The sequence below is a fragment of the Bradysia coprophila genome (genome assembly GCF_014529535.1).
Source record: "Bradysia coprophila strain Holo2 chromosome IV unlocalized genomic scaffold, BU_Bcop_v1 contig_81, whole genome shotgun sequence".
Lineage (NCBI taxonomy): Eukaryota > Metazoa > Arthropoda > Insecta > Diptera > Sciaridae > Bradysia > Bradysia coprophila.
In genome coordinates, this window is record NW_023503375.1 from 4,718,125 (window position 1) to 4,743,483 (window position 25,359).

At 35.5% G+C, this 25,359-nt stretch overlaps 1 protein-coding gene and 2 long non-coding RNA genes across 3 annotated transcripts in view; 1 reads left to right on the forward strand and 2 right to left on the reverse strand.

The window, feature by feature from the left end:
- Positions 1–25,359, reverse strand: part of LOC119072287 — a 381,328-nt gene that overhangs the window by 60,783 nt on the left and 295,186 nt on the right. The window lies entirely within an intron of this gene.
- On the reverse strand, positions 1,976–2,308 carry LOC119072281. Its single transcript, XR_005086820.1, has 2 exons — positions 2,148–2,308; positions 1,976–2,090 (listed from the first exon to the last, which is right to left on the reverse strand). It is a non-coding gene; the product is annotated as an uncharacterized LOC119072281 (long non-coding RNA).
- LOC119072274 lies at positions 7,529–8,546 on the forward strand. Its single transcript, XM_037177467.1, has 2 exons — positions 7,529–7,898; positions 7,979–8,546. Exons 1-2 carry the CDS (start codon positions 7,603–7,605, stop codon positions 8,478–8,480), a joined length of 798 nt encoding a protein of 265 aa, XP_037033362.1. The 5' UTR covers positions 7,529–7,602; the 3' UTR covers positions 8,481–8,546.

The following is a 25,359-nucleotide window of genomic DNA, read 5'->3' on the forward strand; positions in this document are numbered from 1 at the left end:
TGCACTTGTTATTGACCTTAAAATGTTAGTGAAGTCAATAAACGAACAATCAAATCATAACCAGACGAACCATTAAAGCAGAGAATAATTAAGCGATAAATCAAATTAGCTAGACGCTTCTGCCACTGTTTCGATCCAAAGCAATTTTCTAATTCTTAAAAAGATCTAAAGATTTTTTACAAGTCCCTTACTATCCATGGTGGATAGCTATACCCTCTTGCATGAATATATCTAGCGAATGATAAGAAAAATGAGTGAGTTTCCATTTTTATGCCTTGAGTGTCCCTAATGTGCAACAAAGCTCCGACTCTATAAAACTGTGGTTCGACCCATCGTCATGTATGGTTGTGAGACGTGGTCAATGGCATCCGAACAAGAGCATCGACGGATATATTGTGTGGTCGAAGATACTAGATCATTGGGGGCTGCGTAAAGTCAGCCAAAATCCAATTGGTTTGACAAAGGCTGCAAAGTAAGTAAGTGACCCTAATATCTTCCGCAAGTGAAAAATCGATAAGAACAATTCCAGCCTCATTGTCTCACGTGTACAAATCGATGAAGGATTGACAGTGTAACGTATAAATTGTTTTACTCAACAAAATCTATTCTAGATACGAAATGTCGGCATTGAATCACACTTTTTAGAGTAAGACTTTTCTGACCAGAAAATTATGTTCCATTTCCCAGAAGAAAAAAAGTTTATCAAACAACATGGACGAACAGAAAAAAATCTGAAGAACGGTAGAAAGCTATATTTTGAAGCTTAAAATGTTATACGAAAGCGTAATCCAGTTAATCGATTGAAACGATAAAAATCCAACTGATTTATATGACCGAAATCGTTTGGTAATATTATCCCGTTCTAGTTCTAGTGACAATAATAAATTGTAAGATGCACCACTTTATCTCACAATTTATGATGGCAGGGTCTTGCATTTGAAAGAATTTTTTTTTACTATTTTCGCATCGATAGCTTATCGTGAATGAAATTCCGCCAAATAATTTCTTACAATTATTATCCAATTTAATATTTAACAAGATAAGAATAGATTATCCAATCGTAGACGGAATTAAGCTTCGGATTAAGTCACATTCAGATCATGTAAAATTGACTCAATCGCTTAGGCACTATAGATCGAATTTAGTAGGATTTTTACTCAACCTTTCTGCAGCACATATCGGATCGGTGCTACCAGTATTAAAGGCATTTTAACTTATTTTTATAAATCAACTGGAAGTTCAACTGTTTAGACATTAAACTTTGACAACTTCTACACTACTGTAGCACTGAACATAGACGCTACAGACGCTTCCAACATGAACAAAGTTTTTTTATTCATAAATTGAAGTACTAGAATTGTGGAAGTTTCTGCACATGTATGTATCACTCTCACTTGTATCATAATTCATTCGATCTCATCACATTTCAGCTGAAATCGCAATATTATCCACATATTTGACTAACAATTCATGCAACATTAATTTGACTGACTTAACATTTGATTAATTTCTTGCATTGATTGTCCTGTCGTGGGATGTTACAGACACACATATAAGGTGCATGAACCTCTTCTTATAAATAAAAGACTCAACTTATCCAAGTTGAAATTGAACACCTCTAATACTTCTCAATTTAAAACAATCGATTGGCAGCTTATCTAAATTAGCAAATGGGACGATTACCCAAGGCAAAGAAAATTATGTTTGTTAATCACAAACTAACTGTTTTTATTCGATTATTTGCAACAAATATGAATTTTATTCCGCAAGCACGCACCAGACTTTACTTCTAATGTCGCCCACAATACTTTCAACGACCAATTCGTTGTCGGAAAATGTCCTTATTGTGGTCACATCTCGGTTCGTTTCAGTTTGTCGCTCAATCAATTTGTTGCCCTCGATGGTATGTGTACTTTTCACCTTTCGGCCATCCATTGTAGTGCGTTCTGTTTCTTGATTCAGCACAAATTTTGATTCGAGCGTTCTGGGGCCGACATCGGTTTTGAGCGAGTACTCATTCGCACTGATCTGAACCAATTGAAATGCTGCCTTTGACTCTTTCGCCGCATTTCGATGCTCGACGCTCAAGCCTTAAAAAATGATTTAGTCAACGAAGTGAACACACTCAAGTTCTACTGAAAATATACCGATTGCCTCTAAATACGCGTCGTAACTGTCGTCGATTCGATCGATTTTGTATTTTTTATTTAGATACTTTTCCATATTGACCACAAAAAGCGACAGATGAACTTGCCGGTATGAAAAGTTAAACTTAAGCATCAAGTCAAAATTTCACAGTTTTTATAAGTGAATAGCGAGTATGACTTTGCGCCGAGATTACACTTATCAAACGAATCTGATAAAAAAATGTTTTATTTTAAAATGTCACCGTTACTTTTCGCTGACGACCCTGTGCAACCATATATACCTAATCAGTTTATTAAAAATGCTTTTAATGTTTCAACTCATCCACTTAAAGCGATAAAGTGTAACGGTTCTTACCATCGAAATGGATGACACAGTGAGTGTCATTATTTGTGATTCACTTTAGTTACTGCCTTTATCTAGGTTTTTATGCATATTCATCACAGTTATAGTTGCATATAGTAGAATATTAGAGAGTCTCTAAGTGATGTCGACGCGTTTATGGCTAGTGTCAAATTTTCCCGTCCTTCACAAAAAGCTTTTTTTTAAGTTAGTTTAAAGCCGAGACTATTTTTAGTAAATCATTTTCCAATCTTTCCCTTAATTTTTCCCAATTTTCCTTAAAATATTTTAGTGAAAATTAGGGAACAATTTGAAAATTCAAGAAAATGTGGGAAAACATTTTCCCGAAATAAGTCTCTGATGTAGCGCTTACTGTAGGTGCAACACTCTTCGTTTAACTGACTAACCGCAGGGTATAACCTAGAACGAGTGGAGTCACTTTGTTGATAAAAATCGATTTTTGTTAAATGTGACTGTGACTGACTCGATCTAAAAAATTTGATGTTTTGAAGTGAATAACAGTCCTTTTAGAAACAGCATCCGTTACGTCTGACGATATTATCATCAAATAATCTGGTACAGCATTTGTTTACATCTTCGCCTAGGTTTTGAGATGAAATCTTCTACTTTATTCGTATCATCATACATTTTACCTTATAATACCGTCAATTGAGTTAACCGCTTTCAATTGGTATCGTTGCAGTCGATAGCAGATGATTACTATTAGTACAGGACGTTTAGCTTCCGGCTGATTACGGCTTTGTCTCACACGAAAAGGTGTTAGGGAAACTCGCGCCGCGTCATTCACAATAACTCACATTTTGACACATTTTGTATAAGGAAGATGTCAAAATGTGAATTATTGTGAATGACGCGGCGCGAGATTCCTAGCAACCCACGAAAACTCTACGTTTCATCTTTTTATTCTTTTATGCAAAATACTCGAGAAAATACTATTTATCCCATATTGACAACATGATGCACGAAAGTTAAATAAAAAATGGCTTTTCCGGCTGGAAAAGCCATTTATCTGAAACAAGGCATCAGAACAGTCGGAGCGTTTGCTGCGACTTAGCCCCGTACAACCCGTAATCCTATTTCGTCCGCAACCATAATACGTCCGTAGCCCTAATAAGCCCTAATAAACCCTAATACGTCTACAACCCTCTAATGCGTCTGTTACCAAAATGCAAGTCAAGTTGGGCATGGTCAAATTTACTGAAAGTGTTCATTTTTAAAATTGTGCATAGCGCAATTACGAAAGCCCGTACGAAGTACCTCTCAAATAAAACCAACAATTTACGACATTATTTTAGAAACCCAAAATTTTTTGCCAACTTTCCATTGGGTATTCAATTACCTCTCAAATGAAACAAAAACTAGCAAAATCGGTTGAGATTTACTCGATTTATGTGCAAAGAGCACTTAGGCCGAGTAGCGGCCTTAGTGCAAGGGCCCAAATTTGAAACTTTTATTTGAGAGATGGGCTTTCCTAATTGCGCTATGCGCAATTTTTAAGATAGGTGGGCAATAATGTCGAGTACGCAACAGGGTTACGGGAGAATTATGGTAACGGACGCATTAACGTTAGACTTAGTAGGATTATGGATGTATTAGGGCTACGGACGTATAAGGGTTACAGGCGCACTAGGGTGACGTACTAAATAGATTTACGGGTCGTACGGGGCTCAGTCGCAGCAAACGCTCCGACTGTTCTGACGGCTTGTTTTTATCATAAAAAGTGAAACTATTGTAACGTTGCATATATGCAACGTTACAATAGTTTCACTTTTTTAAAATTTCTGAAAAATTGTGGAACTAAAAAAGTGGTACTATTGTAACGTTGCATATATGCAATGTTACAATAGTTTCACTTTTTCTAGTTACAGAAAAATAGTGGAACTAAAAGAGTGAAACTATTGTAACATTACATATATGCAACGTTACAATAGTTTCACTTTTTTAGTTCCACAAGCTAGCCAGCTTCGGAAATGGCTAGCGTGTGAAACTAAAAAAGTGGTACTATTGTAACGTTGCATATATGTAATGTTACAATAGTTTCACTTTTTCTAGTTACAGAAAAATAGTGGAACTAAAAGAGTGAAACTATTGTAATGCTGGTGTTTTTGTAAGTCGACAAAGTTCTCAATTTTTCTTAAATATTAGGCAAAACAAACATCTACTAATCAGACGATTCGCAGAGAAATTCCAAGAACTTTTCTGTTCCAGGTAGCCTACATCGCAACATCATTTCCCAGAGATTAAAAGTCCACTAATTAATTTTCACGTTTACAATTTACTTATGTTTTCATGACAGGTAAAAAATCCTGATAATGATAATGTCCAACTGTGTTTCGATGCACAGTATTGTGGTATTGTGGTCTACGGTTTGTGGGTCTAGCTGAATCTGGCAGAATCTTTGAATCAGGATGAATCTGACTGATTCTGGCAGAATCTTTGGATCGATATGAATCTGGCAGAATTTCTGGATCAATATGAATCTGGCAGAATATTTGGGTCTGGTGGTTGATTCTACACGCGCGTACTGGTTTTTGAGCATCCGTACGAGTTCCTTCAATTTACAACGTTCGTCTGAGTCGATGGTTGAACCGTCCTCGACCCTCGTGCGTTTGAGTCCATGGAAAACCATCCTCAACGTTCGTTGTAATTGATTGTGGATGGATGTGGAAGCCTGATGCGCGTAGATTTCAATATTTGTAGATCGAGTGTTAGTGAGTCATTCTCTACAAATCGAGGTTTGATGTTTTTTTGCAACTTTTACGAATCCTTGGTTCTGAAGAACTCAGTTGTCACTCCGTTGCCTTTGCATGCCGTTCCCTTCACTCACTGTTATCCAGACTTTGAAGTCATATGCCTAGAAGGCGAGTAGACGATCTTGCTGATGGTCTACAAATAGTTAGAGATACACGCTTAGCGTCGCTATCACTCTTTGTAAATCGAGTGTCAGTGAGTCATTTTTTACAAATGGAGCTTTGATGTAAATTGTTTCTAATCCATATTGACACTTCGGGACCCATTCAATTGCCTCTAACTGTTAACCAGCCGAGGTTCGAATTCGATAAATGTCAAATTCTCCACAAACACGCCACCACCATCACCAATTCCATTTCTCTCGTCGAAATGATTTAATTAATTGGAAAATTTAACTCATTTTTACTTCGGCCCAAAAACATTTATCTTAATTGACAAATATTGACGAAAACATATAAAATATGAAAATTACAAGGGTCAAATTCTTTCAATGACCAGAACTGAAAAAAAAATCATAAAATTGGTTGATGATCCTGCAGATTACATATTTATACAGTCCCGGTATACGATTCTATTTTACATAAGTGTTATACATGTTAGCCGGTTCTACAATAGAATTATAAATTCCATTGTTCAGCATGTCGGAATCGGTTTACGAGGGTGTATCCCATGCGCTTATAATGCTGTTGTATAACAACATACATATCGGGTACGTATAGTAATACACATTTTAGTTCTCTACATTTTTAGTTCAGTGTTATAACCAAGGATTACGGTTCGAGTATATAAAAATTTAATTATCTTTTAAATTCAGGAATCGTATACGACCCGACCGGTACACACAGGAGAATTTTAGTTATTGCCATTTTTATTGGATGTTGATTGTTGATAATATTTCTATGGCTCTGTTATTGCTCTTTACTGGTTGGTATTGTGATGTGGGAAAATTGTACGTCTATGCTCTGCAGTGAAATGAATATTTTTTTTGTTCACAATTGAGCTTCGACATATCAGCATGCAAAATCATGTTAAACCAAAAAAATAATGTTTAGCCATCAGAACAGTCAATTGCTGCGACTGAGACCCGTACGACCCATAAAAACCTATTGTGTTCGTGATACTAGTACGCTCGCAAACTTAATGCGTCCGTAACTCTATTGCGTCCTTAACCTTATTGCGTCCGTGAACCTAGTACGTGGTTAACCATATTAAGTCAGTAACTCTATTGCCAAAAAAGTGCTAGTGAGAAAAGTCAAATTTTTACAGAAATAGTGTGATTACTGATTGTCGAGAAGGAAAACAAGAATTCAGCGACTATACTCGACCAATTATATAGTGTGGTGTGGTCGTTAGAAGTTGACCAAACGGCTGTTACCGACCACGAAGACTGGTGTTCTATTACATTATGAAATATATATGCCAGAACTGAGGAAGTACAAGATTTGCTATCAACTAATATACTTTTAACAAACGAAGTAACAGATTTCATCATATTACAGAAAAAAAAACCCTTGTCGTTCAGAGACTTGCGATATAAACGATACCTAAGTCAACTTATAAATATGCCAACACCCACTTATAACTTATAAATCAGATTAGGTCACTAGCAACGCACTACGTAGTGCGTTGTCACTACGTATAAAGTAAAATTTCAAAATTTTCAAGTCTAAAGGACACATGTTTATATGTTTATCAGTCGAAAAATGTAATGTAATGTAATTGAACGATATTTAAGCATGAGTGAATGATGAAGTTTTAAGGACTCGCCTGGACCCATCTCATTAATCTTAAAGTCGAGATTAAAAAACTCTGTTGTAAGGTTTCAGTTCTAGAGAAATGAATTGGTGGAACTGGTGCGTGAGATTTTTTTTAAATTCTTTGTTAATAGACTTGAAATATGCAGTTCATACAAAAAAAAACTTTGAAATACCATCCACGGTACTTCAGAGATCTCTTGCATGAACTGCAATTCTGAGGAAGAAAGACATAAAAAAATCCAGTAAGAGCCGCTGATGATGCAGGTATAGTAAAAGTAATATTAATCTAGATGAAAAATGATTACCATAAACAACGACGAACCACGTTTTAACTGATTCCTCAAGAAGAGATTGAGTATGACCGTACGAAGGTGTAACGTCGCCTCAATAATGAGCAATTATTTTAACAGAAACCTTCTTTTGGGTTTAATTACTGGTTCCGTTACTGCAGTAGGAATAAATAAACAAAAATGAATCGAGTTGCCTAGAATGAATATTCTTGTGAAAAAGGATCAGTCAATCCTGAAATTGAAACTTTGTTTTCCTGAAAATTTTATTTTTTATTATTTTTCGATCAATTTTCTAAATGTACAATCATTTAAATAAACTCGATGAGGACACCATCAGAGTGCGTAACGAGCACTCTGTTATGGACGCCATTGCATCCCAAAACAATCAAATTACGGAAGACGAATTATTTGAGCAATTCATTATGTCGACGGATGCGCCACGAGATCTTATCGAATATGAATTGAAACAAATATTACACAATGGCTTGGTTGGTGGATTTATAGCTAAAACTGGAAACAAATATGCGATCCCGACACTTGAAAATATGTATACAGCTGACTGCGACGACAGTAAAGGCGATGAGAGGGACAGGTATGCGACATAGCACACAAAAAATTAGATTTGTTCTCTGTTCGCCTACACTTACACGGCTTTCATAAATGTTTCGATAGGCCGGACGTAACGGTGAGAGTAGAACCAGCTGCTTCTACGAGTAGTGCTACAAGAAAACGGGCATCAACCGGTCCATCATCTCACGAGCATTGTCCTAAAAAAGCAAGGCCTTGCCCAGAAGCAGTAGATTTATCGACTAAGCTTATGAAGAGAACTTGCAAATTTAGAAAGGCCAGATTCATCAGAATGAAAATGCACATACCGCGCTTGTTTTCGATTGACGAAAAAAGAGCAATGGATTATCCTATAATTAGGCCACCACTTGTAGAGGGCGGAGAATGTGCTTCAGATGAGGATTTTGAAGAAGAAGAAGCAGCAGGAGAAGAAGAAGAAGAAGAAGCAGGAGAAGAAGCAGAAGCAGAAGAAAGTGTAGATGATGATGATGATGAAGCTCCCTCAGCGTGCGAAACTGGACCAGCTACACGAACGTCTACACGAATAATAATACGGGCTAAGGGTAAATGTGGAGGCATGTCAGATCCACATAAATGTTCATTTTGAGACCGTCTCCCCCGTCGGCAGCGTTGTTGTTCGTCAATATCCAAATTTATGAAATAAAAATTTCTGATCAATTTCTGACTACGTGGGGTACTAGAATTTTGGGAATGTTATTAGCTCGATAGTACCAAATGTCCAGAAGGGACAAAGTGGTGTAACTTTGTGAACCAACATACCACTTCATTAATTTACAAAACCTGGAAAGGTTCAATCAAGTACCACCACCTATCATTTACGTCTACTCTGAGAGGTCTTCCTCATGATCCTGTTAACAACATTTCATAAAACTTTTTTTCCCCGATTAGTAGGTGAATACCTCTCATCTCATTCGTAGATATATGCGAAAAGCCTTGCTAAGCCCTCCAAGATTATCTGACCTGACCTGAACCTGAACTTGCATAGGTCGACCTGAATCCTGAGACCTGATTTACCTGACCTGACTAGCACTTTCAGTTTCGGGTCAATGCAGGTCAGGTCAAATATTTTAGAAACAGGTTCAGGTCAAAACAGGTTTCAGGTAATTTCAGGTCAGCTTCAGGTAAACCTGACCTGTTCCGAGCCTTATCCAAAATAGCACGGTTTTTACCACAATTGTGTTATTTGCGAATTAATCATCTATAATCATAGGCATAACGTCTGCTTTAATTCCACGTGTTACAAACGGCATAGTGGTCCTATAAGCCCCCACTACGTCGTACTGGACTGACAATGGTAAAACGTAAAACGTCGTACATTTTTCCAATGTTAAACCAAATGGATCCGAAAAGCAATGGCAGTTTGATAATTAAAAAAAGCGTTCACATCCTCGGCTTGTTTCATTTTCCTAAAATATAAAATTAAACCAGACCACAATGTTAACGCGTTGTTCCGTGAAATCACTTGTTCTACGTCATGGCTTCCCATGTCTCCATATATCGGTGTCTCATATATATGTAATACGTTCACAATATAGCTAATGGCTGCACCATGGAATTTTTATTTAGAATACAAGGAATCACAAGGAACGACAAAAAAAGAGTTGCACACCAGAAAACAAAAAAACGAAAAAAAAGAGTCAAAGAACTACATGCGGTTTCAGCATATAAAGTATAGTATCTGTTCGGTATCAAGCACACAGTTTTTTTCAAAAGATAAATTAGATCACCTCTATTTATATGGTGTTTCATGTTGTGTGTCGAGCACACTATGTGTGATAGAAAACTTTATTTTAAATTAAATTGGGTGGAATTTCACCGCAAATGAAAATTTGGTTGCAATTTCTTAGTTTGCTGGAGCATAATGGCGAAAAAGAAAATAAAAAAAAAAACCAAACGAAGAGCAAGAAGAATATCTCTCTTTTATATACGAAAAACGTATACATCCAGCAGCAGCATACATCTTTTACATGTAACACCAAAACAGCATTAACTTAAATCTAACTTGAAATGTGGCGTAATTTACTTTAACAAAAGGAATGAAAACGAAAGGTAAAAAGTTTTTATTGTCAATTTGACTTTGCTCGTGTAAATAAATTGTCTTGGATTTCCGGATACATGCTGCCGTTCACATACTATTCACTGAAAATTTTCGTCGGAACAGAGTAATACTGAGAGGGAGACTTGTCGTCAGCGATAAAATGCGTACGGAAACTAGAATGGGACGGAAACGGAATGAAGTGTAGTTTTTCAGCTCAGTATAAGTATTCAAGTCTTTGTAAATTACCGTGAGAAATATCAAGAATTTGGGAACACAATGAAATACGATGGGAAGCTCTTCTAACGACAAAGTAATCAACCTTTTACTGAAGGCATTGAATTATTATATAATTGTCGAATCTATTACTTCCTTTCCTCTAACTAATTTCAACAGATTGATATAAAATCTATTACTTCATTGAAGTTGCATGTTCATCGAACTTAAACTTTAGAGACTTTCACCTGACCTGTGTAATGTTGTACACCTCCACATCTACACCAAAAGCTGATCCAATTTAAATCAATCACAGCAAATGAAATAAAAACCGACGCCAGTTTTTCATAATTAAAATTGATTACCACAGGATTATTGTGGTTTTAGCATTGGTTTTAGTATAAACAATTGGACTAATCGTTTTTGATTAAACTGTAACCACACCGTACAACACCATAAGGTTAAATTCAATTTGCGAATTGAAAAAAAAAACATTTTTAGGTAAAATCAATTATAAAACGAAAAATCATTTAAAATGTTGGCGGAATTGCTTGATGATAGTGCGTTTCCATTAAACTTACGGCAAACGCATAGGGTAAGGCCCTGTGGCTAGCCTAGTGCATCATGCAATAGTTATTTGTTTACCAAGTGGAAAAAATTGGAAATTCCAAGGGGATCGATGTTTGTAGGCAGAGCGAAGCAGGGCCGCAGTTTAGCTTGAGTTAGAATTTCCTATTTCTTCAAGAGGTGAACTCAACGTTTTTCGTATTAATTGTATTTCTCAACGAAACAAAATATATCAATTCATCATACCATCTTTGAAAACTTAAGGGAAATGACAGTTCCAGTGAAAAAGTGTTATTTTCTCACCACGGTAGAGAAAGTGCTGCACTTTTCTCACTCGACCAACCGTCAACAAAACGTAATAAAGGCAAATCACACACAGCACATATTACTTCATTTGTTTCGCCATGCATTGGTGTCGTTGCTGTCGATAACGGATGATAATCAAACGTTTCTAAAAGACGTGAGGGAGAATCAAAAAAATTGTCCCGACACATCTGATTTGTGTGATCATCTACAGTGTTCGTTCCTATGTTAACCTGTCACATACGGCTATTCATCTGTTATCGATAACGACGACAAAAATAATGACAAGCTCTGGGTAATACGGTCCTTTATAATATAGCAAATTCATGTTAAAACAATTGAAGTACAAGATTTGAAATACTTTGATAGATGGAAGTAATAGACCCCATAATAACACTGGTCACACTGCTTTGAGAAAACCGATGCCCCAAATTTGCATCCAAGGTACACTTTTCTCAAAGCACATGGAACTTTCACAGACAATTTTATCTTTTATTCAAAGCTGACGTATTTTTACTCGAAAATGTGGTCGTACATTTTTCAAAAAGGGCTCTCGTAAAAAGATATCAGCGATCAAAAATTTCGAAACGCAGAAATGTAGGCTACAATTTCAGCGTACGCTCGGAAGCTCTTAAAACGTAATCAAACCAACTTATGATAAATCAAACAGACGCTTTCACGAAAGCCATCATTAATCGGCTGGCTTTCTACATTCGTACAGATGTATCCACAGCGATAGCTTGCTGTTAAACAAAAAATAAATGTTAATAAATCGAAGGAAACCATTTGTGCAACCATAGAATGTCCTCAATTTAACCAACACACACAAAAAATTCATAAATTATTGAACTGCTAATATGCAAACGTTGTACTAAATCCACTAAATCAAAAAAATAAAATGAAAAAGAAAAAAAAGAAAAGAAAACTCAACAGTCACTGGTGTGTACATTTTCCATATTATAATACAAACACATTCCGATAAACGTTCCCCATAACGAACTGAAATTTCCAACGGAAATTGATTTCCTGTAATGTAACCCAATTTGCTAAATATTCCCCTTTTGTACCAGTAAATTCACATAAAAGCACTTTGAGAAAGAATAGAAATTTCCATTTCACATTTTAACTTCTAACAGCTCAAAATATCGATTTGTATATAGAATTCAATCGTATTCGTATGTGTGTGTGTAACTTCAATCGTATGAAGATCTAATAATTAAATCTACTACTTCTGTAATGATAAGTTCTACTGTTTAATGTCGAATCTTTTACTTCATTTGATGTAACTTACATTCATATAAGCGAACAAAAGCCACAGTTCTTCGATTATTTTTTGTCGGTGTTGTCGATAGCAGATGACTGGACATAATATAATCGACAGCTTTAAGCATACAAAGAACGCATACGTTTTGCCAAAAATAATCTATGTCCAATAATAATCATCGTTTCGAATTTAATATGGCTTTCAATAGGAAACTATAATGTCCTTCACACCAGAGACACCATATCATTACTTTAAAATGTTAACCGAAAATATGTTACGAGCAAAATGGAACAATATCCTTCAAAAGCGTAACGGACATTTTATGTATATATATACGTTCCTCCTCTTCGTTCCTTTCTTTGCGGAAAATTCAAATACAACTGCTACAAAAGGATATACCACCAGACACACTGTGCAAGTTTAGTTTTTGGTTTACGAGCAGCATTAATATAAATTAAGATTATCTCTGATGTGGTACCGTAGTCGCAATATCGCCGCTTCTTTGCTGAAGAAAATATTATATTCATGTCGTTGACTAAAAGTCTGGTGCTTGGCAATATGATGGCTTTCCGTGCACACCGACCGCAAGTCTGCCGGAACGAAAGTCGTTTAATTTTCCAAGATGCATTAAAATTATGCGTTTATGCTGTACAGAGTTAGTTAGTTTGATGTGCATTTGATGAACGTTTAAATGCACTTATGAGACGAGCACTTTCAAAATGCACACTGCTGCGGTACTTATATGGTAATTAAAGTCCACTTTTAAGTAGTTCTTCTTTTGAGAGTTTTGTAATTAGCGAATACACCTCTCTGTAGATTGGATTCATTCACTTTCAAGATGTAATGCCTGGTATGACCATTATTGGTAAATGAACAAGAAAACTCCATATTGGAATTGAGTACATAAGAACTCTATCATTCGCTACTTCGCTAGCCAAGTTAATAAAAGAAATGAAAAAAGCGTTAAGTCCAATTATTGCCTGAATAACACGGAAAGACCACAAAACATACAGCAGCATTACAAACTTGAGTCACTTGGTATGTATGGAGAAATATCCCACTTTCCCCTTTAACGTGGAGAAATTCGAAATTGGGGAAAGCAACGATTGCACCCCCCATGTGAAACGTCGCCCATGCGCAGTTATTGTGTTTATGTCTTTTCATTTCTCAGTTCGAGTATATTTATGATCTTGTTCCGTTGGCAATGAAAGTCTGTGTGCTTAGTCGACATTACATTTGGCCCGTATGCCATTTCAAATAATTCATCCACGTTCAGATCGTTCGGATGTTGGAAATGTACCAACATCGAATTTATCTACTTGAAAAGAAATATAATATATGGGTTTCTTTAGTGGCCGAGTACACCGTATACGCCTGTTATATCCAATCTGGTTCAATTCCAAAAATTTGTATAGAATTTTTCGGTATATTTGAGTTTAATGCATTGTTGACAGGAATTTCGGTAAAATATATCAATTCACTCAATAAAAGCGATGTGTGTGGAGGTGGAGGTGATGAAACGAAGCGAACGTTTTTTGTTAGCATATACCCAATTTCACCATACTACATGCTGAAGTGTTGTATTATAATGCATTGTAGAATGAGTATAGCTCACGTCGTAATCCTAAAAAATCGATGTCATTCAGATTTTCACATGCTCCGAAAATTTAATCAAAATATTTGAAGTCATAGACTTTAAAAGCTGGTTTTTTGATGGAGTTAATTCTTTAAGTTAACTTCCGGAGGAGGTATCTTTTCATTGTCTTTTAACAAAGAATGATGTTCGAAAAGTGCAGCTAATGTGTCTAAAAGTGAAAAGAAAAAATACGTGTCCAATATTTTAGCCTTCCGGACCAGAAAAACGCCTATTTAGCCCAACCGCCCACATTCCCCGGAGTCAGAGCAGGCCTAAGCTATTACGAAGGATGGATACTAATAGTTATTTTCGCAATTCCGGTCCATAATCATCACCTTTCCATGCATCCATTTAATGTCGTTTTGAAGGTATTTATTTCACCGTATTTCTGGACACAGTGCGATATTAACTTTTTTTCGCACGCAATGCGATATCAACTTTTTTTTCGCACGCTAAAGAACCTATTACCTTCAACGAAGGCTAAATTTTTATAAATAAAAATCTTGCATTGACCAGAAATCGAACCCCCGACACCAAAAGGTTTTTGAACACAAAGCAGCGACTATAGCCATTCGGCTATAGAGTCACACAATTATACCGAACGTATTGTTGAAGCGTATATACTAAGCATTGACTACTCGATTTCATTCAACGCGTCTCTTTACATCACATTGCATCGGCTTCGCCTCGGGTCGACAAGACGTCGTGTGCGAAAAAATACCGGCATACCTACCGTGGTAGATACAACGTTTTTCGCAATTTCGGGCCATAATCACCTTTCCAATGCAAAACATGTCCTACATTTTGTACCAAAATTCTTGTGTATACAGAAATTCATTTGAACGATCAATAAGGCTGCATTATAATACACATTGCAATGTGATCTAAAGAGACGCGTTGAATGAAATCGAGTAGTCAATGCTTAGTATATACGCTTCAACAATACGTTCGGTATGATTGTGTGACTCTATAGCCGAATGGCTATAGTCGCTGCTTTGTGTTCAAAAACCTTTTGGTGTCGGGGGTTCGATTTCTGGTCAATGCAAGATTTTTATTTATAAAAATTTAGCCTTCGTTGAAGGTAATAGGTTCTTTAGCGTGCGAAAAAAAAGTTGATATCGCACTGTATCCAGGAATACAGTGAAATAATTACCTTCAAAACGACATTAAATGGATGCATGGAAAGGTGATGATAATGGACCGGAATTGCGAAAAATTAAAGTATACATTTGTTCGTATCGCATTGTATTTTAACTGACATCTTTTTACAAAAATCCTTTTTCAAAATTTAAGAAGACAATAACCACCACAAACAGTGCCGAAGCTAGAGTAGACATTTTTTATATAATTTTCCATACAAAATAATTTTTGACGTTGCGCCTCATCTAGAGCCTAGATTTTGAAGTCACAGCCCCGACCACAAAAGTGTTAACTCTCAAGAAAAAAAAAAGATTTGTTTGTGTCAGTTTAAGTTGTTCTGAGAACAATTTGTTTACTTGCTTAAACTGCGAGCAGAAAGCGAGTATTACGAGAAATTGGTACCCACTCACATAATGCAAACATATCATAAAAATTTGCTTTTCGAATCTATTACTTCATTTGATCGACATATTTTCTGCAGTTTTCAAAAAAAAAAATTCTACTTCATTTGTTCAACATGTATAGACGAAGTTAGGTGGAACTCATTGCTTATTTGTCGTCGTCGAGTACATAGTTAATTCATTCGAATAGTCGACATGTATGAATAGACATAAAATTGCATTAGTTCCTTAGTCCCTAAATTTTAAATAATGAGGACTTGCGTCACAGCGCTTATTAACGGGACGACATGATTTGACATGATTCACATCAGTACCATTTTAGTCGACACTCAATATGATGAACATTTTAAAATTAATTTTCTCAATAGCCTGGACCGATCTAAGACGACATGGCAATGGCAATTAAAGCTTCACCACAAAGCCAACCACAAATTAGGTTTAATCGAAAAATATATTTCAGAGACTATACATTTGTGGCACAGCCAACACAACCACACATCTAATCAAAAAGGTTCTTCTAAGTATATACAAAAATTACTTTGCAAAGATAAAGCAAGTTTGCTGAAAAACCTTTTCCATCATCAATAAAATATCCACAAAATTTTACAGAATTATATTCATTTCAATTTAATATCTTTTTGATTTTCCAGGCAAAGGGCGAAACCGGTACCGTATATATATACCAATAGTATACACATAACACACACAGCAATTACTTTAACAAGCATATCCTTTTTTGACTTTGATTAAGGAAGTTTTTTCTTTCTATATCTACAATATTTCAATGTGATATTTTGCCTTTTTCTATCTGTGCCTCTCTGTGGTATAGTCGCTGTGTTGTGTTGTGTGTTGTGTATAATATTTTATACGAAAAATAAAAGGATAGGAAACGATAAAATGATGATTTATATTTTGTGAGTATGAAAATTAAATACAGGAAAATTCTGTAGATGTTGCAAATTATCAAGTACCCATCATGGTCATTTTGATACGAATTTTTGATATAAAGGGGATTAAGGGTTTCAGGATTTCGGTAAATTATTTATAAAATTTGTGAGGGTGGAATATTTGTCTTTTTATGTGTGCCATGTACTCGGTTCTTGTACTTTTACCCAGATGAATATCATATCAATTTAGGTAAAATGTAAATTTTAGTGTTGATGTGCCGTTTAACATGCATTTTCAGATTTTATTTTATCATCAGCTACAGTAAACTGACTCTAAATATTCAGATTGTATCAATGAACAAGTCAGCATACCTACCCTAAATTATACCTACCTTGAGAGTTGACAAAACCAATTCCATTAAATTCATGCTATCAATGTTTTCGTCGTTTGATAAACTGCTTAAAACACTTAACCCGATTAATGATATTGTAACACAAAGTCGACTCATCTCTTGTGGACGAACGCAACGGTGTAAACGAATAACTTTTATTTAGGAAAGATAGCTACTGTCAAAATGCCAAAACTGAACTGTTTACGTATGTTTTACATAACTAGAGATGAAAGCCCCGCTTCCGTATAAAGTTTGTTGATCTGAGGCGAAGTCGAGCTTAATATTCGCACGAAAACTTGATTGAAGCTCTCAAATTACGTGCACGACTTCGCAATACTTTGCAACCCTTTGTTTTCCCTGGGGTCGAAAGTGGCTTATTACACCACCTAGGGAAAACAAGAAATTTGGTTTCGGCTTCGCCTCTGATCTACAAAATTCACACGAAAACTCTACTTTTCAACTTTTTATCCCTTGTTATGTAAATAACTATTGCACCATTTGTATAACAAGCCAAGATCAATAAGCACACGAAAACGTCACTTTTAATTTTTAATGAAAAGTACGGAAGAAGTCGAGACTGATAGTGACAAATGTGCACTCTATTTTATCACATAAGCGAAAACGAGACAACAACATAGACCTGAAGTGTAATGTTTGAATTAAACTTCTAGTGAAGTAATTTTGACATCCGAATACCGCGCGTATTTGATAAAATCGATTACATCACAGTAAGAGCTCTTAAATACATCAGCTTTAAAGAATTTTATTTGGACAAGTGTAGAGTTACAACCACGTAAGGACGTAAGTCATAATAATAATTTTCCTCGCGAAATTTTTCGGAAACGAGTTTAACGAAAGTGAAGAAAGGTGCAGCGAGTGAATAATTTCTCTACGTGCTTCTATGTACTTCTTTCGATAACTCGGAATAGAAGTGAAATGTCACCTTTCTATGTGATTGTTGACCTCGGCTTCGCCTCACACGAAAACTGGACTTTTCAATTTTGTATCGCTAGTCATGTAATAGTTATTTACTTACATAACACGAGTTAAAACATGAAAAGTAAAGTGTTCGTGTGAATTTTGATACGAGGCGAAGCCGAGGTCAATAAACACACAAAAATTTACTTTTCATCATTAGGTTGGTAATAAGCCATTTCCGATCCTAGAGAAAACGAGAGTAACTAATTACATGCTACGTGCATCGAAAACTTTCCATGATTGAAGCACCACTTTCGACCATGTAAAATCCATTACAAAACTTGGAATAAAAGTGAAAAGTCACGTTCTTGTATGTTTTCTAATTTTAAGTTGCAATATTGGACAAAGTGTCTTTTGATTCATATTGTGGTGAACTTCCGATGGAACGTTTCTATACATAAACCACCGAAGCTATGCAAGAACCAGAACAACATAACTTCCGATTCAGGCCTTTAAGTCAGATTCTCTAAGTACACTGTGCGTCACAAATATTGTTCTAGTAATTTGCGAAGTGATTTGAATACATATTATTCCTTGAACGATCCTTTTCCGATACTCACCGCTATGACAACAAAAAAAAATCTTCAAAAGTTAAATAGGACTGAGTAAAGAGCATCCAACCAGACTAATTCAATTATAAATGACATCTGATTTTAGGAGGGAGATGAAAATAAAGAGAAATCTAAAATTTAAAAAAAAGATTTTTTTTTCAAGACGAAAAAACACAACAACACCAGATAACTCAGTCTGAATGTCAATATTATGTGGTGCCAGACTAGCACAGCCAGTGCACGATTGATTGGAATACAAACACCCACAAAACATGTAGTCCTGCTCCCAGGGAAAGTGAATCGTATTTGCTCCCTCACGTATACACACACAATCGCTTTAGCTTATTAAATTAAACAACTTTCTAAAGATCCAATAAATGGGGCAAATAATTCGTTGAAGGTTTCCCTTTAATCGTATCAATTTATGAATACGTGCATCAAATTCAACAATAAATGATACATTTTCCATTGAAAAATATAAATAAAAAAAAGCGAACGGAGAAACCTTTTGCTGAAGCAATATGATTCAATGTACATTATAACGTACTATATACGGTTCTAATGGTAATGCTGTTATATGTGTCTGTTGTATATACACAGACGAATTATAAACCTTTAAATAAAAAGGGCTCATTTTCTTTTGGGAAGACGGAAAAAAAAGTATCCAAAGAATAAAAACCACATTTCCCTTCAGCATTAAAACACCCTTTCACCCATTCGAAAATATAAAAGAGAAAAGAGACTTTAAGTATTATTTCTTTCCGTTTCCTTTGCGGTTTATTCCTTTTTAGTCCATATAACGGTTATATAACTTCAGTCTTCTTGTCGTAATTTTTTATGTGAAGATACACCCCGTTTCACCTTCTATACATACACCCAGCGTATATTGCCCCAAAAAAAAACCCCAGTAATACTCAACTCACAATTGAAGAAAACCTGAATTCACACAAAGAAATTTTTTGGGAAAAGTTTAACTTGATGAATTGATAAGTTTCCACTGTGATCGGCTCGACAAAGAAAATGTGAATTATTCAAAGGTATTGACCGTAATCTATCCCATTATTTAATATATGTATGTAAAATGGAAAACAATTTCTGAAGCTGATGGCCGATATTGGTTCTTGACGAGATGTTCAAATTTGCACGGAAATGTGTTTCCAACGAGGTTTCGAAATGTGATTAGATACATTTCAATATTTTTTTCTGGGGAAACTGTATGAACATTGATATTCAATGACTATTCCACGAGTTTACACAAGCGCTGGATTTTTAATGTACAGTGCAAAGAGTGCAAAGCTTTCGGAAAGATGTTTTTACTTACTTTGTAAATCTATATCCGGTCTAGGGGTATATTGTATGAAAAGCAAAACACCACAAAAGCACATATTTGATCTAGTCTGACGGTATATACAGTTCCTATGCACGTAGAATATGCTACTCGCATCATATTCAATCTATTTACACAACTCCTCAACGAGAATAGTCCAGCCTAGCGTTGCACTTCCAGCAGATTCAATTTCACAGTTTTATCGATTATTCATCAGAGACAACCATCAAACGTACTTACAAGTAGTATGGACTGGGAAATGTACAAACAATAGGATATTTTGCGCACTCACTAGCTGTGAGTACAACAAACTATGCAACTGCCGTGTTAAGTCAAAAAATGATATCACATTTTTGTGTGCTTTCCAAAGCTCTGAGCTTTTTTGGATTCCAATTGTAAAAGTGGAACGTTTTAGTGGAATGCAAAAGAAGCTTAAAGCTCTCTTCAAAGGCAAAGACACAAATCCGTTTTGGCTTAAGACGGCAGTCAAGTTAAATGTACAAACAATACGTTATTTGGCGCAATGAAACGTGCATCTATTGGTTGTGGGTTCAACAAACCGTTCAACTGCCAAGTTGTGTATTTTTGAGAGCTTTTAAAAGCTCTGAGCCGCTTTTGGATTCTAATTTGGAAAAAAATGTTTCAATGTAACACAACAGAAGCTTAAAGCTCTCGTAAGCTCTTTAAAGCACAAATCCATTTTGGCCAGAGGAATGATAAATTGGTTTGTCTGTGGCGAGATAGAATGAATATGTAAAGACAGCTTACAGACAGATCTGAAACGTAATCATTATTCATGTCAAAATAACATGAAAATGAGTGCGATTGAATCCGTTTTTAAAATCGTTAGGTCCTCAGAGGTGTCATTAGACCATACCTGCTTGTTCATATTCATTGACACATGGCACCTCAGAGGAATTTAAGTGTCATCTCTTTCGTCATCAAGCTGTGGTGAGTGCGTTTAATTCGACGAAGTCCTGTTTTGTGAAATTTCAAAGTTGTATTATCGCAAAACCGTATTGCTGTATGGCGATAGGTTAAGCTGGACTAATATGTAAATATTGTATGTGAAAAATATGTAATTTACTTCACCTATCGCACATAATATATATCATGTCTGTCTCTCATACAAAACCATTCACATCCACAATATTTTATACATAAACTTGGATGCATTGAAATGCATTAACAAAATGGAAATTTGATGTTTTTCTGAATTCTATAATGTGAAATTATGTTTGATATCATTATAGCGTTGAATTCACTCCCATAATAATGTTGTGTATGCTACAAAGCACCTCGATAGTGTGCATAAATAAATTTTGTTGATTATTATTACCATCGAAGTTTTAGAATTATAAATCAGAACTAAACAAAACCCAATTTTGCCTGCCTTACATTTCGTACACACACTTACAAACGGTGGTTTATACCATCAATGGCGTTGTTGAAGGTAGAAAGCGAACAAAGGTAGAGGAAATATAATTGGAAAAATAACAACAATGTTTCTGTCATTTATTGTTGCGAGGTAAAAGTTAGATTGTCATTTCCGTAAACCATATGGGGTTGGAAAATACAAAAGGCTTCGGTCCATTCAGATTCAGATATATCTGACACATCATTTGTATAATCTTAAGACTTGCTATCACAATCAGAGGTACAGACGAAAGATTAATGATTTGATAATTATTTTGAATAAATTCTCTCATCTCTTGGGTGGAGAATGAGATTTTTATTGTGTGCGATGTTTTCTTAAGGAAGATATTATTTAGTTGTGTATCTGTTGTTGTTGCAAATTGTCTTGCAAGAACAGTTGGAAACCGATTATCGATTCACCAGAATTAATTATCGAATCTATTACTAGTCAACAAACTAGTGCACAATCTTTTACTTCATTTGTTTTAATATAAGGTATTTTGCTAAATGTTACGAATTTTTAAATTTATCAAGAATCTGAATTGTATTACGAGTTTGTATCACTTGAAGCGTAAAAAAGGTAACAAACGGTATACTCGATGGATTATCTTGTCTGGGATGACCATTGAAGTACTCGACCGTTATTTTTGACGTACAACCAAAAACTAATAACGTTCGATAATTGCCTGAAAAAATGGTCATAGATTTGGTAGTAGTAGACTTCAACACCTGGGTGGGTTTTCGTGTACTTTTTCTATTGAATGTGTTTATCGAGGGAAGAAAATCCACTACCAAAAAAGTTTTAACATTACTTTTGGGGACGGCGAAGCATATCTATAACAACTGTTTGACTTTTCCACCTAGGCTCCGAATATCCACTTGGATATTTAGGAATTTAGGCATTTGTACCAGTTCAACGAGCTATCACACGTGACAAACGGTTTAAGATTTGGCCGAGATATGATATGATATGATATATGTGACGCAAATTTCTTTTTGTAAAATTTTCTTTCAATAATTTTTTGGGTCAATTTTTTCTTGATAAAACGTTTTGCGTGCGGCGCACAATGCGTCACCCTCAGCGATAGCAGTTATTTTGTAAGTAAGATAAAAGACTTGCGTCACATTTACCCTTTAAGGATGTTTTGACTGATAGGAAATTCCAACAAGAGCGAAGTTTTTTAGTGAGAGCGGAGCGTGAACAAGTTGGAATTTTCTATTTTCTTCCAGTGGTTACCACAACGTTTGTGAGAGTTGTGGTGTGATTAACCGTTTACACTAAACAGAAACGTCAATTTGTGACGCATATTTTCAAAACAAATCCAAAGGTGAAAGTTCGGTGGAAGAAAATGTGTTTTCTACCCCGAACTGTCAATAAACGAATCGTCAATCACAGCGCACATCTGACAATGGTTATTTGGTTACTAAGCGAAGAAAATCGACAATTCCAACTAGTGCGGAGCGAGGGTTGTAATTCCCTCACACTTCACACACTGATACACTCTCATCTCATCGTCAACAGTAAAAGCTTAATTTTCCACAAAATGATAGGTTTAAGACATTCTGTAAGTTTGTGTCATCCGTCCACCTAAAGTTCACATTTTCAACACAAAGAACATCGGAAGAACTAAAAGGACAGTATCCTGACCATCCTGACCAAACATGAAATAATTACTTGATCGTATCCAATTACTCGATTATTTGCTTTTACGTTGTCGAAGTAAAAAATAAAGTGAAATGTGAGCCAGCTTGTTCCGACACGCTTTCCCCAACAGCAATATTTTGCAAAAAATTTCCACAATTTTTCTTCATAAAACAATGAAGAGATGATTTAATATTGGAACAATTTTCATCACTTAAGCTTTTATACTCGTCAAGTTCGAAACGAGCTTTGAACATTGGAGGCAACTTTTTTTTCCGCTTGCTGTCGTAACGACAAAATTGAACTGTTTAAAACGAAACCCTCGACAAAACCTCCACACAACCGACTTTATTTAACTTTATTTCGTTGTAATAGAATTAAAAACATCTCCACCAAAAAGCAGCAAGAAATAAACCCTCAAACGGATAATATTGTATTTTTCTTACATGATGTTGTACAAGCCAACCATACATTTATTTCAATTTCATTTCTATATTGTAGCTGGTTAACTGAAGTTTTCGCCGAACAACGAAAATGATGAGAACTGATGAAATGTTCTGGTATGGGTTTTGTGTTTTATACATGAATGCTTGGGTATTATCTTTCAAGTAGATTCATGTATACATCGTTTTCATCCTTATTAATTTCGTCGAATAGCAAAAGCAAAAACCACTTCTTAAAGTTTTCCTTTTTATTTTGATTAGGACTACTACAAGATATTGAATGCTTGAAAAAGGGAAAATAAAAGCAACAGAGAGGGGAGGATAGTTTATTTAGCTGTGTAGCTAGCATAGTAAATGAAGGACCAAGAGTCAATATTTAAGAGCTGATGATTGACAAACGGGTATATCTAGCTGGAAAACTGACCAAAAGTACTCATCAAGCAAATTGAATGTTAAAAATAATGAAGTAATAGTTTTAGTGTGACACAGAGGAGAACTTTGGACCAATTTGCTAAACTTGTATTCACATTCTTCGAAAGTGCACCTTCACTGATCGTAGCAAACAATTTTTTCGAGACCGGCTAATCATCTGTTATAGACAGTAGCCCCAAAAATTATGCGATGATCTACGATTGAAGTGGGCTTACATAGTGGAATTTATGATAAAAATATTGAAGTAATAGATTGTATGTCCAACAATAGGTAAGGAAGTAATAGATTTAATAATTATACCTTAATAGGCGTGTCGTTGAGTATTCGCCCACTTAAGCTGTTTGCACAATGCCAAGAAGAGTGTGAATTGTCCTTGCACGACAAGCCTATAAAATGCTATTCGCACGCGCGGTCGAAAATCTGTCTAACACTGGAAACCTCGCTGGAAACAGATTACGTTCAAATATTCGCGAATCAGTAAAGTATGACATTAGGAAATTTTCTGTGTTTTAATCAACTGCGAGATTCAAATCGACGCTGAGTTCCCCTGGAACGTACCAGTGTTAATAAATTAAGTTCCGAGTACTGTGGACATTATACTTGAAGTAGTTTTTGCAAAAACTTTTTTTTTCTCGATTTCTCATTGCATGCTCCGCTTCTGTCGGTTTAATTTTTCTTTTATATTTTCCTTGGCTCAAAGACGCAATTGCTAAAAGTCATTCCACTGTACATTAGCAAACAAACGAGCAAACATTTATTTGATTTGGATAATGATCCCGTCTCTATGTCACACACATACATCCACCGTCAGACCGACACGGCAATGTCAACTAATGCAGTAATTAATACTGATTTATACGTGTACACTTTTATCGGAACTCAAACGTAAATCATTCTAATTAAAATTTATCACCTTTGGCTTTGAACAAATTTGCTCTCATAAGTCGAAATCCATAGGTTTAACTTGTAAATTCGCCTGTTAAATTATATCGACAAGAGTCAAGAGAGAGATGGAGAGAGTGAGAGAGATAGAGTGTGTAGTACAAACACATGTTAGGAACATTTTGGCGTATCATGGAAAATTATTTATTTTGAGGGTTGATTTTGTACTTTATTTTATCGCTTGGCAAATATAATCTCCTTTAATGCCGTTGGATAGGCGATAACAAATTTTCAAAATCAATATGACAACATCATCGCGTTGCGCTGGATTAATAAATCTGCAATTAAATCAGACATATAAACGAGTTTGTTTTTGTTGGATGCCTGCTGTATGCATACGTGCTAGTTAAATCGATCGAATTCATGGAATAATGCGGTCAAATTTAGCTTCACTTCAGCCTCTTGTTGAAAACTATACAGCGAAAATGCATTTGGTTTCGGAGCCGGTTTTATAGGTATACGAGAGCTTTACAAACTTAGCTTGCTTCATATTACATATTTGTTTAAAAATTACATGAAGGATGAAGGTAAGCCATCACTACCACAACAAACGATGTCTTCAAACTTGACTTGACGATGTCCTTTGTGCATTAGGGTGGATTGATTTAAGGTTTTTAATTTTTACGTAAAAAGTACGACTTTGACGACTGTCAGAGCCCCCTGATCATTTTCTTGAAGATTTTATGTTATGTTTTGAGGGTATCACCCGACCAATTTTTAAGGCTCAGTCTCTACCAGATTTCTACCACTCTCCCACTATTCTCTTTAATTCAACACACGGAAAAAAAAGATTTGGAAAGAATTGTTTTCTAGAAATATATTTATAGTTGTGACAAATATATTTATATTTGTCACAAAATTTCAGGTAATTTGCTTGTCACAATTATATTTAA

Coding starts and splice junctions, on each gene's coding strand:
- LOC119072274 (XM_037177467.1), top strand. CDS start 7,603: ATGTACAATCATTTAAATAAACTCGATGAGGACACCATCAGAGTGCGT. Junction 7,899..7,978: donor AAAGGCGATGAGAGGGACAG/GTATGCGACATA, acceptor ATGTTTCGATAG/GCCGGACGTAACGGTGAGAG.